The sequence below is a fragment of the Oryctolagus cuniculus genome, chromosome 21 (genome assembly GCF_051225735.1).
Source record: "Oryctolagus cuniculus isolate XC-2025 breed Fujian yellow rabbit chromosome 21, ASM5122573v1, whole genome shotgun sequence".
In the NCBI taxonomy this organism is placed as follows: Eukaryota; Metazoa; Chordata; class Mammalia; order Lagomorpha; family Leporidae; genus Oryctolagus; species Oryctolagus cuniculus.
Window position 1 is genome coordinate 23,166,662 of NC_142887.1, and position 16,902 is coordinate 23,183,563.

General features: G+C 53.2%; 1 protein-coding gene across 4 annotated transcripts in view; it reads left to right on the forward strand.

Moving 5' to 3' along the window:
- The window catches only part of SGSM1 (small G protein signaling modulator 1), a 96,300-nt gene that overhangs the window by 41,364 nt on the left and 38,034 nt on the right, over positions 1-16,902 (forward strand). For 3 of the 4 annotated variants that reach the window (XM_089322913.1, XM_089322914.1, XM_089322915.1), the window contains 9 exons: positions 915-982; positions 1,231-1,376; positions 1,516-1,647; positions 5,404-5,528; positions 7,905-7,972; positions 9,238-9,401; positions 9,601-9,733; positions 13,459-13,623; positions 15,470-15,608. In XM_089322913.1, the coding sequence (XP_089179039.1) occupies positions 915-982; positions 1,231-1,376; positions 1,516-1,647; positions 5,404-5,528; positions 7,905-7,972; positions 9,238-9,401; positions 9,601-9,733; positions 13,459-13,623; positions 15,470-15,608 (1,140 nt within the window). The remainder of the gene's footprint in view (positions 1-914; positions 983-1,230; positions 1,377-1,515; positions 1,648-5,403; positions 5,529-7,904; positions 7,973-9,237; positions 9,402-9,600; positions 9,734-13,458; positions 13,624-15,469; positions 15,609-16,902) is intronic. The other variant, XM_089322916.1, reaches the window with a different exon arrangement.

Below are 16,902 nucleotides of genomic sequence, written 5' to 3' on the forward strand. Positions count from 1 at the left end.
AGCAGTGAAGTGGGGAGTGGCTTGAGTACCAACTTTAGATCTGACACCAAAATGTGCAGTGTTGATGATGAGCCAGTCTGGGGCTTGTCAAATCTGGATCATCTAATACCCTGGGTGATAGATTTCTCTGGGGTAAGAGTACAATGATGTTGCTACCATTTAGTGAGGATTTCCTGGCTGGGAGCTCTGTACTGTTGTTAACAGAGTGGACATCATTGATTTCTTTCAGCAACCTGGGCAGGTGAATTCTGTCATTCTTCCTGTTTTACTACCAAGGACACTGAAGCCCAGAGATGTCAGGTGACTAGCCGGAAGCCACACAGCAAGCTGGGCAGTAGCTGAGCTGGGCTCCCACCCATTCGGACTCCAGATCCTGCTCTTTGATGGCCAGAGCCATGCCGGCTCAGTGTAGCCCAGTCTGCACCTGCCTGCTGTGTGGTCTCGAGCAAATCACTTTACCTTGCTGGGCCTGAGATCTCGGGGAAGTCAGAATGACCTTGAAATTCCTGTAGTTTCTAGAGTGCATGGATTTTAATGACTTAGGAACCTCCACACTGTAACATAAAACCCCCAAATCATCCACTGGTGGGTTCAGCAGGCTTCTCATTGCTTGTCTCACTGCTCTCACAACGGCAATGTCACAACGGCCCGTTAAGCAGGTGCACACAGGTGCTGTGCCAAATGCCTTTCATCTCTTGTTTCTCTCAGAAGTCCTTCAGATAGCCCCATAAAACTCCTGTTATTATTACCCCATCTGTAAAAAGGGTTTACTAAGCATAATAATAATCAGTATTAATTATACAAGAATTATAGGAGCAGCGGAGGCTTTGTCCCTGGGGATTGAACCCAGTCTGTCAGTGTGTGCCCTCTGCTGGTCTCCCCCCAAACCTGCGTGTCCTTTCCTGTGTTGCTAGTAAATACTATGAGAAGGAAGCTCTCCTGATGGACCCCGTGGACGGCCCCATCCTCGCGTCCCTGTTGGGTGAGTGGGCCGGTGCTCAGGGGCAGCTCCCGAGGGCCCCTCCGCCCTCAGTCCAGCCTCACCCAGCAACTCCTACCTGTTGCTCACTGTCCCTTGCTCCTTTGTTCTGGCCTCTTCTCTGGGGGACTCTGGAGTGTCCTCCCTGCCTGGCGGGAGGGGTAGTGAGATGAAGGTGTGGCCCATCTGGTGGTTAGATGGGAGGGTGGACTTTTGGGAGCTCCGATTCCCAGCCCCCATGTGCTCTGCAGTGGGGCCTTGCGCCCTGGAATATACCAAGATGAAGACCGCTGACCACTTCTGGACGGACCCCTCGGCCGACGAGCTGGTCCAGAGGCACCGCATCCACAGCTCGCACCTGCGGCAGGACTCGCCCACCAAGCGCCCGGCCCTCTGTGTGAGTCGCTGGGCAGTGGGGCCGTGGGACGGACTTGCGTCAAGGCTTGGACTTGGCCTGGGGGGGGCGGTGGTGGAGAATGGGACAGGGGCCCTCAAAGTCACTTCAGGACTTGTCCCTGCTCCCTCTTGGTACCCAGATCCAGAAGAGGCATTCAAGTGGCAGCATGGACGACCGGCCATCCCTGTCTGCCCGTGACTACGTGGAGTCCCTGCACCAGAACTCCCGGGCCACCCTGCTCTATGGCAAGAACAACGTCTTGGTTCAGCCGGTGAGCATTCCTGCCGGGCTCTGGCTCCAGGTTATGTAACCTAGGTTCCCTCTGGCTCCAGACTGCACATCCATTTATCTGTCCCTCCAGCCACCTGCTCACTCATCTGTCCCTTCCTCCATCTGCTAACACCCACCTGCCCATCATCCGTTCACCTGTCTGCCCACATCCACACATTCATTCATCTGTCAGCCAGTATCTCCATTCATCCAGTGACGCACCTGTCAGTGTCTCCTTCTGTTCCTCCATTCATCCACCCAGCTACCCATCTATCCACCAGTTGGCTGTCTTGTTCTCTATATCCCCCATCCCTCTATTTATACATCTGCCCATCATTCATTCATCCGCCTGTCTATACTTATATCCAACCATTCATCTGTTGGCCATTGTCTCCGCCCATCCATCCATCCATCCATCCGTCAGTTCGTTCCTTCCTTCCTTCCTTCCTTCCTTCCTTCCTTCCTTCCTTCCTTCCTTCCTTCTCCCATCCACCTGCCCACCCATCCACCCACCCATTCATTTTAGTGTGCTTATTTTCCAGTTTATCTACCCACCCACTTGTCTATCCAGCCTTTTGTCCATCTATTCACTTTTTTTTTAAGATTTATTTAGTTATTTGAAAGAGCTACACATAGAAAGAAAGAAAGGCAGAGGGAAAGAGAGAGGGGTCTTCCATCTGCTGGTTCCCTACTTGGCCACAGTGGCTGGAGCTGTGCTAACCTGAAACCAGGAGCCAGGAGCTTCCTCTGGGTCTTCCCACTGGGTGCATCCTTGGGCCATCTTCTGCTTTCACAGGCCACAGCAGAGAGCTGGATCAGAAGTAGAGCAGCCGGGACTTGAACCAACACCTATACGGGATTCCAGCACTGTAGGCAGTGGCTTTACCCACTGTGCCACAGCACTGGCCCCCATCTTACTCTCTGATTTGTGTGTTAGGTGCTCAGATCTAAGGATTATCATCTTCCTAACACTTAACAAGCACTTTCACTATAGCCTGCACTGTGTGGAGTGCTTTGGACTGTATTACCTCATTTAAACCTCCTAACACCTGTTGGAGGCAGGTGCTACCATTGTTGATGATAATACGGAGGCCCATACCAGTGAAGTAGGAGGCAGGGTTGCGAGTTGAATTTGGGCCAGCCAGTGCCAGAGTCTATGCCATTCACCAGTTGCCCTGTATTCCCCAGCATCCAGCCAGGTGCCAGGGATGGGTGGCAAGCGAGGCACCTGCAGCCCCCAACTCGGGCAGTGTCCCCTTTGACGTCCCTTCCCATGGGCCCTCTGGTCGCAGCGTTGGTGTGGTGTTTGGCCTCAGCTGGGAGGAAGCAGAGGGAGGCAGCTACTCCAGCTCTGCTCTTTGAGTTTCAGCCACTGGCTCACCCTCGGCAACTCTCTTGTCCCTCTGGGCCACAGTGGATACCAGACCCTATTTCCATAGATCTTAGGAGCCAAGAATGAGAGATGCATCATTTTTAATGTGACCATCAAGAAATTAAAAAGTCTATTTAGATCATGTAGTTTTTTACTACTTAGGAATTTTAGCTTAACCTTTTTTGTTTATTTATTTATTTATTTATTTGACAGGCAGAGTGGACAGTGAGAGAGAGAGACAGAGAGAAAGGTCTTCCTTTTTCCGTTGGTTCACCCCTCAATGGCCACTGCGGCCGGCGCATCTCGCTGATCCGTAGCCAGGAGCCAGGTGCTTCTCCTGGTCTCCCTTGCGGGTGCAGGGCCCAAGCACTTGGGCCATCCTCCACTACCTTCCTGGGCCATAGCAGAGAACTGGACTGGAAGAGGGGCAACCGGGACAGAATCCGGCGCCCTGACCGGGACTAGAACCTGGTGTGCTAGCGCCGCAGATGGAGGATTAGCCTAGTGAGCTGCGGCGCCCGCCAAGCTTAACTTTTTTTGAAAGAGCTCTCGGAGACTTAGTTGGACATAGGAAGAGTCTTCCAGAAGTCCACGCACACATATGTTATGAGAAAGCTGTGCGTGGGCTTTAACAGTTTTTTGCCCCCAAATGAACTTACTTTGTAATTTATTTTCTCCTTGAACTTTTTGAAGTACCCTTGGTTTTATTCTTGTTTTTGTTGTTGTTGTGTTTTTAAAAATTTACTTATTTATTTTTTTGAAAGAGAGAATGAGATATTCCATGTACTGGTTCATTCTTCAAGCGGCTACAATGGCCAGGGCTAAGCCAGGCTGAAGCCAGGAGCTAGGAGCTTCATCCAGGTCTCCCATGTGGGTGGGTGCAGAAGCCCAAGCACTTGGGCCATCCTCAGCTGCTTTCCCAGGCACATTAGCAGGGAACTGGATCAGAAGTGGAGCAACCGGGACTCAGACTGGTGCCCATATGGGATTCGGGTGTTACAGGCGGCAGGTCTGCCTGTGTCATTTTCTGTTCCATCAACGGAAGGGATCAACACACCATAGTCCATGGGCTAAATGTGGCCCTCCAGCCATGTTTGTAAATAAAGCTTTATTGAGACACAGCCACACCATTAGTGTGAAGGTGCTTCCAGGTTACCATGGCAGAGGTGTGTGGTGTGGCTCACAAAGCTGAAAACAATTCCCTCTGTGTCCCTTTCCACAACAAGGATGGTGACCTGTGAACCAAGTGCACCGGAAGTGCAGCATTTCTCGCGAGAGTGCCCTCTCTCGTCTCTGGGCTGAGCCTATATCCCGTAAAGTACTTAGTTGCTGGTTTTATGAGGAAACCTGGAACTGTGGGCGTCCCCGCGGGGAGGAACAAGTGCCTGTTTTGCCAATATCACATCAGCACTCGGCTGCTCTGTCGCCAGCCTCTCTGCGTTCCCAGTAGCTTCCCTAACGCAAAGCTGAATCCCACTCTGAGCTCTCTGAAGATGCTTAAGATAGCAGCCGTGCTGCGCGGGCGAAGGCAGAAGCACGCAGCAAACGTGACCGCGGCGAGGACGGTGCGAGCAGCTCTGAGTGTGTGGGGGCTCAGGCGAGGACAGCACGTCACAGCTGTGTGTGGCTGCTGATGACAAGACACACGCCCATTTCAGGGACAGTAGGATGGGAGCAAACGAAACGGGTGTCTTGGGGCCAGTGCAGTGCTGCCGTGTTCCCCTGTGGCGGGTCCAGCACGGGTGGTCGCGTGGAGGCAGTGCGTGGGAGAACTGAGCCCTGCACAGTGCACGCCTGGTGCTCAGTACATGTCCGTTGTGCTTGCTGTGGGGAATTGGCGGAGAGGCTGCCTCCTCTGTGCGTGAGGGGTGGGCACGTTGCCTGTCCCCCAGGAGCTGGAACAGAGCAGGAAGGAAATCCTATAGATAAATTCTGGGATGGCAAGAGGTCTGGCTTGGGGGCAGGGTTGGGGAGTGTGGGGGGGTGTTTGGCAAAGAGGATGGTGGGTAGTATCTGTGGGGTAGGTCACAGAGCTGCCATTTCTTTCTCCCCGAAGGCTTCTGCTTTGCACAGGGTGATGGGAAGAGGCACACAGCCCCTGTCTCGGCTCTAAAAAAAAAAAAAAATTTGGAGGAGGTCCCCATAACCTCAGGAGGAGTACCATCGCAGGTGCACTCTATACAGCCCATCCTGGAAGGCTGGCTGCAAGCAGCCCTGCTGTGCACGGCTACCTGGGAGGAGGTGTAGGGACCTGCACTTGGCTGGGAAAGGGGCAGCCCCGCCTCTCCGATCCAGTTATGCGTCCTTGACTTAAAGAGACCAGGGCCCTTGCCTGCCGCGACTCCAGCCCTGCAGCCAGGCCTGAGTCTCCTCCTCTCTCTGCAGAGGGATGACATGGAGGCTGTGCCGGGGTACCTGTCCCTCCACCAGACGGCTGACATCATGACCTTGAAATGGACGCCCAACCAGCTGATGAATGGGTCTGTGGGGGACCTGGACTATGAGAAGAGGTAGGCCCTGAGTCCGTCATGTGTCCCCTGCTCTCTTCTGGTCTCTGCTTGCTTGAGTGGCCACCTGCTGTGGCCTCACGGATCACTCAGACGTGCAGGAGGACCCAGAAACCAACTGGAAGCATCTTAGCGTTTAGGAGTTAGGTGGTACCCAGGTCAAAACCCCAGCCAAAGAGAGAAATCTTCACGAAGATCTAAGGCTACAGATGGCAAATTACTCCCCAGTGTTCTGTCACCTTCTCCTTCACTGGGTAGAAACAGGAGCTGCAGTGGTTAGCAGGACCTAGCCCGGGGCTGCAGTGTCTGGGAACCCAGCCACAGCTATGGAGTCCTGCCCGCCCGAAGGAAATGTGGGGGCAGGGTTCCCTGCTGCATGCCTGTGTCCTAGCACCACACCGGGAGCCTTTAGGGAGAACCAAGTGCAGCCACAGGCCAAGGTGAAGCCGGCCCAGCCTGCTGGTGGGGAGGGGGAGCCATGGTTTGAGCTGCTCCAAGTCCACATTTAGTCCTAGTTTTCTTTGCTCTTTAAAAACAAACACAACATGTCATGATGAAGAATTAACATAAAAACAGAACTGGGGTTCCTGACACTCTACCCCCTTCCCTTGCAGACATCATGTGATTTAACAGGAAATAAGTATTTGAGCACATAGGCACGCGTGTGTCATAAAGAAATGACTCTTTGCAAGGAACGTCCTTGTCGTGTTCTGTTTCCTGTTAGCCTCGGGGGAGTGGCGTCCGTCTTGGAGTGAGTGATGGTGCTCACTAAGCTGCTCACTTCCTGTTGGGCGGCGTCGTTGGGCCCCACTCCTGCCAGACTCTGGGATTTCCAATCAGGAGGCCCTCCTAGAGAGACAGCATAGGGACCGAGGAGGTGCTGTCAGCCTGGAGAGACAGAGAGGCTCCCATCTGCTGGTTCACTCCCCCAAATGCCTGCAGTGACCAAGGCTGGGCCAAGACCATAGGTGGGAACCAGGAATTCAGTATGAGTCTCCCACGTGGGTGGCAGGAACCTGATCGTTAGAGCCCTCACCACTACCTGCTGAGATCTGCGTTAGCAGGAAGCTGGGGTCGGGAGCTGCAGCTGGCACTCCAGTGTAGGACATAGGCATCCTAATGGGTATCTTTTTTTTTTTTAAAGATGTATTTATTTATTTGAAAGAGTTACACAGAGAGAGGAGAGGCAGAGAGAGAGAGAGAGAGAGAGAGAGAGAGAGGTCTTCCATCTGCTGGTTCACTCCCCAAATGGCTGCAATGGACAGAGCTATGCTGATCAGAAGGCAGGAGCCAGGAGCTTCTTCTGGGTCTCCCATGTGGGTGCAGGGGCCCAAGCACTTGGGCCATCTTCTGCTGCTTTCCCAGGCCACAGCAGAGAGCTGGATTGGAAGTAGAGCAGCCGGGTCTTGAACTGGCACCCATATGGAATGCCAGTGCTTCAGGCCAGGGCTTTAACCCACTGCACCACAGCATCGGCCCCCTAATGGGTATCAACCTCCAGGCTGAATGCCCATGCCAGAAAAGCAGTGTATCCGCCATGTTGGACCCTTGAAATGCTGCGATTCTATTGCATCCTCACAGCACCATGAGGCAGGTGTTGGAATAATGTCTATTTTGTAGAGGAGGCAACTGAGGCTCAGAGAAACCCTCAGGCCGCACTGCTGGGACCTCTGAGGTCAAGCCTGTTGAGTGCCTCTTCTGCTTCCTGTCCAGGGACGGTGGTGTGGCATTATTAGAGCTGGGTTGTTCAAGTCTCTTACATGTCAGCCACAGAAAACCAAACTCAGGATGACGTAAGCACTGGGTCACTTGCCCAGCAAAACCCAGGGGCAGGGATTTTGGGCATGGCTGCATCCAGGGACTTGAGTGATGGGGAGCTGAACACTTTCCATCCCTGGCTTTCCATCCATTGGTGCCGTTCTCTGGCAGGCTTTCTATTGCCACGAGCCCTGCCGTCTCTAAACTTCCTGCCACTACTCTCCCAGCAGTTCTAACGCAGATCTAACCATCGAGTCTCACTGGTTCTGCTTGAGCCCTGGGGCCATCTCTGAACCAGTCACTGTGGCGGGGGTGGTGGCACAGGCTGATTGGCCAGGTCTCAGGCAGGCGACCACTCCGGGAGTCTGGGGGTGGAAGGTTGGTGGGGATGGTCTCACCTTAGCCATACGGAGCAGGAGAGGGTGGTTGCCTCAGAGAATTGGGGTGCAGGGACCAGAAGAAGGAAGGAGAGGCCGGATGGGCTGGGACAGGTGTGTTGAGGATGGGAGAATCCTGGGAGAAGGATGAAGGAGCCCGTGGGTGTGGCCCTCTGCCTCCTGAGCCCTCCCCACAGTGATGTAAGCAATCATCTCGCAAACTTGAGCCTCCCTCCCCTTCCAGCGTCTACTGGGATTATGCCATGACCATCCGCTTGGAGGAGATTGTCTACCTGCACTGTCACCAGCAAGGTAGGGACTGTGGGGGCAGCCCGGGGCTGGCTAGGGGTCCTCTTCGATCTCCTGCCAGCCTCCATCCCTACCCACTCATTGGCATCATGGGCAGCCCATGTTACCTGTGCAGTCCAGGCTGGTGTCTTCACCTCTCTGAGCCTTGGCACCCCCATCTGTAAAATGGGTGTCCTAACAGCACCTTCTCATGGGGTTGCTGTGAAGATCACATGATGTATCAGAATGTTCACAGAAAACCGGAATTCAAAGATGGGTTTCTTTTGCTGCCAACATGTTGAATCCGTGCAGTTTACTTCATAACAGGCGTCTTCCTTGAACTCTGCAAGGACTCCGATGGGCCTGGATTTCAACATGTTGGCAGTGAAATAAACTTACCTTTAATTCAATTTTCTATGAGCTCTTAGAAGTACTCTTTGTATGGTACGGGCTCAGTGTCAAAGCCGCGTTTGATGTTGGTGGCTGGCGTTTATTGAACATTTATAATGTGCCGAGCACGGCTCTAAGTGGTTGCCTGCCTGTTGCTTAATTGTCACAGCATCCCACTGAGAGGGGTGACGTCACTCACGTTTTAGAGGTGAGGAAGCAGCACGGTGCAAAGTTGCACAGCCTGCGACTTCCAGAGCCCGGACTTGAACCCAGGTCTTTGCGACTCTAAACTTAGTACTCTGAAGATCTGAGACCAGTAGTATGTGCTCCTAAAGTCAGAGGGAGGGATGGCCAGCACGGCAGAGGGCAAGGCAAGGCAGGCTTGAAACACAATGGGTGAAGCCTTCGTAGGGAGACAGACCTGGGGTCAGACCCAGGCTCTGCCTCCTCGTCAGCTGTGTGATCTCCAAGAACTTCCTCAACCTCTCTGAGCCTCCGTTTCATCAGGGATACTGTGTTGCAATGAGACGGTGCCTTTAATGTGCTGTGCTTGTATACAGTGAGTGCTTAGCACCTGCTAGCCAGAGTCAACTACTGCCCTGAGCAGGGAAAAATCTGGAAGCCTCCAAACATAAAGGGGGCGGGGGGTGGATTTGTAGAAGATTCTTGGGAACATCTGGTGCCTTTGGTGGCTGACTGTGGGGAGACCACCCATGCCCTTGTCGACCCTGTCCTGAAGTCGACTCCCTGGCCCGACCTCTCAGGCCTTTCCCAGAGCCTTGGAGTGGGACCCCGGGTCTGGCTTGGCACCCCAGGGGCATGTGCTTGCAGGGAGGGCCCCGTCACTGTGTCTCCTAGTGACTTCCCACTGGGTCTCCTCTGGCCGGTCGCCGCGGCAGTGGACAGCGGCGGGACGGTGGTGTTGGTCAGCCAGGATGGCATCCAGAGGCCGCCCTTCCGCTTCCCCAAGGGCGGGCACCTCCTGCAGTTCCTCTCGTGCCTGGAGAATGGGCTGCTCCCCCACGGGCAGCTGGACCCCCCGCTCTGGTCCCAGCGGGGGAAGGTGAGTGACCTCGGGGAGGCCCGGGGAGGCTGGGGCTGGGGGCACTGGAGGTTCTTCTCACCTCTGCGCCTGGGTGTGGCTTTGTGGGCCTGCACACACCCTGCTCAGCCCCTGGGCTGTGTGCAGGGTGTGGGGCAGGCGGGACAGGTGCGTTCCCGGGGCCGGGGGAGGGAACCCTGCATGGAACCTGTGCTTTCAGGGCAAGGTGTTCCCCAAACTGCGCAAGCGAAGCCCTCAGGGCTCTGCTGAGTCCACGTCTTCGGACAAGGAGGACGACGAGGCCACAGACTACGTGTTCAGGATCATCTACCCTGGCATGCAGTCGGAGTTCGGTGAGCCGCCCCGTCCCCAGGTCCCAGCATCCCGGGATCCACCTGCACCTGCCCCTGAACCCAACTCCAGTGGTTGGAACTAGAAGATGAGAGGTCTGGATTCTGGGGCCAGAGTAGGGGCTGGGAAGCTGGAATCACGAGGTTTGTATCTGGACAGCTTTGGTTTCCCCCAGAGGAGAGCAATGACCACTGTGTACTTGGCTACCACAGAAGCCACTGGACAAGGGGTGCCAGGGCCTGGGCCTGGGTTCTGGGTCCTGAGTGGACTTGAGAGAACTCTTCCCAGGCAGTGCCTCAGTTTCCTCATCTGAAAAGTGGGGGTGTTTGTAGCCCTGATCTTGCAGGGTTGTTGTGAGGACTAAGAGAGAGAAGACGTGGAGATCTCTGATGTTAGCTGCCATCAGAGTCGCTGTTGTTAATCTTCACTAGGGCTCACTGTGGCAAGGAAGCAATGAGAGGACGAGGTGGTCAGTGTCAGGCGCGTGGACTAAGGCTTGCACACAGTAGGCCCTCAGGAAGTGGTAGAGGAGCTAGCAAGGGGAAGCAAAGCACTAGGCACCAGCACCCGAGATGCCTGAGGTGCGGGGCAGTTTGCATGTGATCGCATGAGACAAGCGGATGCTTGGCTGATGGGAGCAGCCTGAGGTCCTCCTCGTCATGGGACTGCCATGAGGACTCAGTGAGTATGTGAAAAGGGCTCAGAAGTGGGTGCGGCATTTAGTAAGCACTGTCTGTTAGTGAGCACTGGGCTGTCTGTTGAGTCAGCCTCGATTTCTAGGCCTTTCTGTGACCCTCGTTTGATTTCGCCCTCTGCGCCCTGTTGGTCCCCCTCAATGCCCAGGAGCTCTGAGCCTCCCTTTGCTTACATGGCCACGTGCTGGGCAGCGGGAGGTTCTTTGGGGAGCAGACGTCCTGTGTCGGCAAGGGCGGATGCGTGGCTCTGGGCTGCTCACTGTGGCTGAGTGGCATCTGGGGCGTGGGGGCGGGCTCGGGGTAAGGTCTCAGTGTTTCCAGGTTACCTGTGCCTTCCCCCGTGGTGCTTCCTCGAGGCCGGTCCCCAGCAGAGCCTCGTGTTCCTATATCACTTCCGTGCTCCAGGGTGTCGTGAGCACTCATCACCTTGTCTGTGCCGGTCCCCTATGAGGTTGTGATGTCCCCCCGACTGGTCCCTCCATGGTACTTGGGCTCACATGGCCCTGGCCCTTACAGCAAGGCTATTCTGGCCCCAAACATCAAAAAGGCTCCATTGGTGTGGGTGAAATCCCCCCTGGTGCTGAGCCGGCTTCTGTTCCCGGAAAACCTGAGCCTCCCACCCCACACAGACTAGCTGGAGAGCTGGCTCATTAGAGTGGGCTGGAACCCCTGGAGCGGCCTTCCCAGCAGGGCCTCCTGTAGGCCCTCTGTATGCCCGTGCTGGGAGCCAGGCTGGCACTGCAGGCTTTCCCTGTGCGGGGCAAACCCCTGCTATCCTGTGGTGGCTTCGTGGGGCTTGACGTTAGCCAGCAGGACACGCACCTGCTGTGCCCACCCACACCTCTTGGCACTTCCTGTCTCATGCATGCCATTCAATCCAGAAGGGTTTCTCTGGCCACCAGGTCCCTGCTGCCCCCAGGCAGCATGTACTGGAAGCGTCAGGGAGTCGGTGCGTGCCTGGAGCAGCCCTCAGCCCATGACGGTCAGGATTGGTGTAAGAACACCTCAGCTCCCTCGCCCCTGCGTGAGCCAACTCTGAGATGTGTGTGCTGCACAGTCTCCAGGAGGCAAAGCCCTGTTGCTGGCCGCTGCCCCTTTATGCTCTGCCTTTTCTTCCCTGTCTTCTCTCACCTCCCCATTTCTGGTGCCTTTGGGAATACCTCCCAAATAACCGACTTGCCCTTGGATCCTGTCTGCCTTTGGGGAAACCCAGCTAAGTCGGTGTCTTTAGAACAGGGCTTCTCAGCCCTAGCACTGCTGATGTGTTGGATGGAAGAATTCTCGAGTGGTGGGGGCTGTCCTAGGCCTTGGAGGGTTGAGCAGCATCTCTGGTCTCTGCCCGTGAGAGGCCATGTAGCAAACCCAACCCTCTGCAAGTTGAAATGGTGAGAAATGTCTCCAGGCATTACCCAGAGTCCTCTGGGTGCCCCTGCTTGGGACATCATGGAGTCCAGCCCTACCGCAGAATTGGACACGAAGACTAGTCCTCTCCAGATTGCATCCCCTTGTGTGCGGAGTGAGCGTTGATGATACCCCCATCCAAGGTCGTACTCTGAGGGCTCAGTGTATTATAATATATTTTTGATAATATATTTTTCCGAGGAAGAAACTGGAACACAGAAAGGAGAAGCAACTGGCTAATTCTTGTCATGGCTAGGATTCGAATGCCTGGGCCTGTAACACCCCCCCCCCCCACCGCCCCACCGTGAGCATAACGCGCTCACCAGATTTTGAAAACTGTGCAGAAAATAATGTAAAATATTTATAATTGTACATTGAGATGTTGAAGGGATAACTTTTATATATATATTGAGTTAGACCCAATATATTGTTGGGATTGATTTCACCTGTTTGTGTTTACCTTTTGAGTGTGGTTACTGGAAGATTTTGAATGGCACATGTGGCTCAGTCTTGTTTCTGTTGGACAGTGTTGATCTGGTGCTGTGTTTCTCGGCCTCAGCTTTGTTGACAGCCTGAGCCAAATTGTTCTTTGGGTGTGTGTGGTTGTCTTGAATGGCGTAAGATGTTGGGCAGTATCTCTGGCTTCCGGCCACTGGATGCCAATGACATCTTGATAATCCCCCGGGTTGTAACAATGAAGAATGTCTCCAGACAGCGACAAAATTGCCCCTGTGGCGCACCAATGGTGTGGGGGAGATAGCAGCTGATGGGAAAGCTGCTGAGGGAGTGAGAATGGCTCTCAGGGACAAAGCCTCTGGGCTAGATTCTCAGCTCCACTTAATAGCTTGGTGGTCTTGGGCTTGCTTAAATCCCCTATGCCTCAGTTTTCTAATGTGTGAGAGGGGACAATGATAGTAACTGTGATTAGTAAGTGGGTGCAAGATGTTATTAGTGGAAGGAGAAGGGGGACTTCTATCAAAAAGACCACATGGGCCGGTGTCATGGCTCACTTGGCTAATCCTCCACCTGTGGCGCCAGCACCCTGGGTTGTAGTCCCGGTTGGGGTGCCAGGTTCTGTCCTGGTTGCTCCTCTTCCAGTCCAGCTCTCTGCGGTGGCCTGGGAAGGCAGTGGAGGATGGCCCAAGTGCTTGGGCCCTGCACCCGCATGGGAGACCAGGAGGAAGCACCTGGCTCCTGGCTTCAGATTGGCGCAGCACCGGCTGTAGCAGCCATTTTGGGGGTGAACCAACAGAAGGAAGAACTTTCTCTCTGTCTCTTTCTCACTATCTAACTCTGCCTGTCAAATAAATAAATAAATAAATAACCACATGAGCCAGTCACTACCTGGTGGGGCTTTGGGTGATTCTAAACCTCAGTTTCTCCTTCTACAAAATAAGAAATATATCCCTTGCAGGTCACATAGGTAAACCCTTGCCTAGCCAGGCACTCAGCATGTGATAGGCACTGTTTAATATCAGCATTTTAACTCTACTCAAACACAGTTTGCGTGGGAGTTGCGTGAAGCAGTACGGAGGAAGGGTTTGAGTCCCGGGAATCGGTTCGTGTAGCTGTGCCAGTGTTCCGTCCGCCTCACTCCCACCTCACCAGTTCTCTTTGTTTTGTGTCTCAAGTTGCTCCCGGCCTCTCGGGCAGCTCTTCCTCCATCTCCGTGGGCCCTGCCTGGATGATGGTTCCTGCAGGTCACTCCATGCTGGTGGTGGCCAGGGGGAGTACGTGGGCACGCACCAGACGGGATGCCATCCTCCCAACACCAGGCCCGAAGGAGCAGCCCCCCAGTAATGTCTGGGCTCCCCCCTTCCCCTGGGGCTGAGTGCCAGCCACCTCTGCCATGTTGTCATTTGAATCTTGGGAGATGGAAGCAGGAGACAGGTGGGTGTCCTCACACTGACCAGCCCTCACTCTCTAGTGGAGTGTTGTGTTGTGGGTTCGGTAATGAAGGAATCCATTGGTGATGTCTGCATGGGTAGGAGGAATTGGGATGGCGACATGGTTGCCATACCTGGGCTTCCATACATGGTTGCTTCCCTGAGATTGGCTTAGAACTAGGGGTATATTTCTAGAATATTTTACAGAGGCTCGCTGCTCTTCCGTGGTCAGCTCACTGGTGAGTCTGCACAGGGGACTGTAACAAGCCACACGTGGTAACTGTGAGAACCACTTTCTGCAGGCAGCTTCCTGCTCTGTCGATGGGTAGGGGTTGACCTGGTCAGCCTCTGAGCTCTGATGAGAGTGGGGCAGGGCCACAGCTCCCCCTTCCTTTACACTCAAGAGAAGAGGCAGGGTATCGCCAGCTATCTTGGTGGGGCCAGGGAGTGTCAGAAAATGTGCCTCCCTGAACTAGAGCAGGAATCAGAAAACCATGGCCCCTGGCCAAACCCGGCCTCACTCTGTACAGCCCCAGAGCTGAAAATGATTTTTATATTCTTAAATAATGGAAATAAAGGAAGGGTGATATTTTTGTGACACGTGAAAATGACAAGCTCATATTTCAGTGCCTACAAATAAAGTTTTATTGGAACATGCTCATTTGCTTACATTTTGTACACATACATCTACTTTTTCACCATGACAAGTGCTGAGTGGTTATGGTGGAGACCAAATGGCTCACAGGCTGTAAAATATTTACCTCCTGGCCTTTTATACGAAACGTTTACCCTGAGCCTTGTCCTAGAGAAAATAAACACTCACACCTGTCTAGAACTGCCAACAGGCCAGGAAGTTGACTGTAGACAGGATAAAGTATATGTCAACAGTATCCTGTTCTGTGTTTACGCAAAGGCTGAGGTTTTTGTGAAAGTGAGAAAGAAAAAAGGAAGGGAAATTTAGTGCTAAATATTGGGAGCAGCTGGCCAGGAATCACCAATGTCCAGGATTTAGATTAGGGGACACTTAGATGTTACTACTCTATCAGAGTTGTTTTAAAAATACAACTTTGGGGGCTGTGTCTCCAGGACACATCCAGGAAGTCTTGATTTTGTAGGCCAGTGATACAGGATGGGCACGTGGCTTTTTTTAACGAGCCCCCACATGATTCTGGGGAGTTGCCAATCTGTTCAAGACCCACTTTGTGGAACAATTTTATGGGTCAGGACGAAGGACAGCACCAGTGCCCGCCACCAGAACCCACTGGGTCTTTGGCCTTTGGGTGCCCTGCCTCATTGATTGAGATGGGTCTCCCCACCAGGAGCTCTCTGGGGACAGACCATGTGCCTTCCCCAAAAGCACCCTGCAGGCCCCTCCTCCCTGTAACCGCTCTGTAAGCAGAGCTAAATGACAACATGGCAAGTCTTGGCTGCCTGCTCAGGGATTGGGCCTGTTTCCTTGGCTCTGTGCGTTCTCTCTCTCTCTCTCTCTCTCTCTCTCTCTCTCTCTTCCTCTTTTGTCAGCTGTAGTTCCCTCTACCCATCTTCTGGGCATCCCAAATTTGGGTGATGGCTTTCCTTGAATCAACTGGGCTCAAGGACTTAGATCAACACTGGGGTCACTGTTTCCTGCTCTCAGGTTCAAGGTCTTTCCCTAGCTCTGCTGGCCTGACAAGGGAGCTGCTTGCTTTGGGGTGAGGACTCTGTGATCTACATAAACCTCAACAGAGCTCTTCTGTCCCCCTTCTCCATACTACAGTGCCCCAGGATCTGATGGATGTCTCCATGAACAACCTCCCATCCCTATGGCAACCCAGCCCTCGGAAATCTTCCTGCTCATCCTGTTCTCAGAGTGGCTCTGCTGATGGTAGCTCAACCAATGGCTGCAACCATGAGAGGTAGGAGAACTGGAACTGTAAACGGAGGGGATGAAGGGTTTACCGCAAGTTGTGGGTGTCCATTTCTTGCCCGGCAATGGAATCAACCAGATCTAGATGGGATCCTTGCTTTGCAAAGTCCTAGCTGTTGGAGATTACTTAACATGTATTGCTCAGGGTAAACATGGTTAGGCTGCACACAGTCCTAAAACCTCAGAGGATTTTTTTCAGATCAAGTTTAGTAACATGTATGCTCTGTGTCTTATCATGGGTCAGCCGAGGGCTCTGTTTTCCCCACACTGACGGATTCAACTGAAAAAGAAGTTACTGTCTCAATTGTTGACAGCCACAGAGACCAAGGGAAAATGTTCCATCCAACAAGGGCCAGGAAGTGAGTCCCACCAGGTGCCTGGAAGAAGCTAGAAATATTATTTAATGGCAGATGCGTTTATCTTAGTTGACTCCTTGCAAGATGTAAGTAATGTTTGCTTTGTGTGATATTGTAAGAGTTAAATTACATAATGATTAAAAGTGGGGCCGGCGCTGTGGTGCAGTAGGTTAAGCATCCGCCTGCCTTGCCAACATCCAATATAAGTGCCAGTTCGAGTCCTGGCTGCTCCACTTCCATCCAGCTCCTCTGCTGATGGCCTGGGAAAGCAGTGGAAGATGGCCCAAGTGCTTGGGCCCCTGCACCCATGTGGGTGAGGAAGTTCCTGGTTCCTGGCTTCAGATTGGCACAGCTCCAGCTGTTGTGGCCATTTGGGAGTGAACCAGCTGGTGGAAGACCTCTCTTTCTGTGCCTCCCTCTCTGTCTGTAACTCTGCCTCTCAAGTAAATAAATAAATCTTTTTTAAAAAAAGTGGCCAGCATGTGATACCTGATGCTTAGTGATGCTCAGTCAACAATGCTGTCTTATTGAATAAAGTGAGATTCCAGTCTCATCTCTTGCACATAGGGCTTTTGTCTGTTTGGAATGTCTCAACCAATTCTTTCTCTCTTTTTTTTAATTACTGCATCTTCTGATTCAGTACATAGGGACTGATATGCTGCATTCTTTATATATATATGTGTGTGTGTGTGTGTGTGTGTGTGTATGTGTGTGTGTCATTTTAAGATTTATTTTTTATTTATTTGAAAGACAGAGTTACAGAGAGAGAGGGTGGGGGGAGAGATAGCTCTTCCATCCACTGGTTCACTCCCAAAATGGCCACAACAGCTGGGCTGGACCAGCCCAAAGCCAGGAGCCTGGAGCTTCCTCTGAATCTCCAATGTGTGTGTAGGGGCCAAAACACTTGGGCCATCCTCCGCTGCTTTC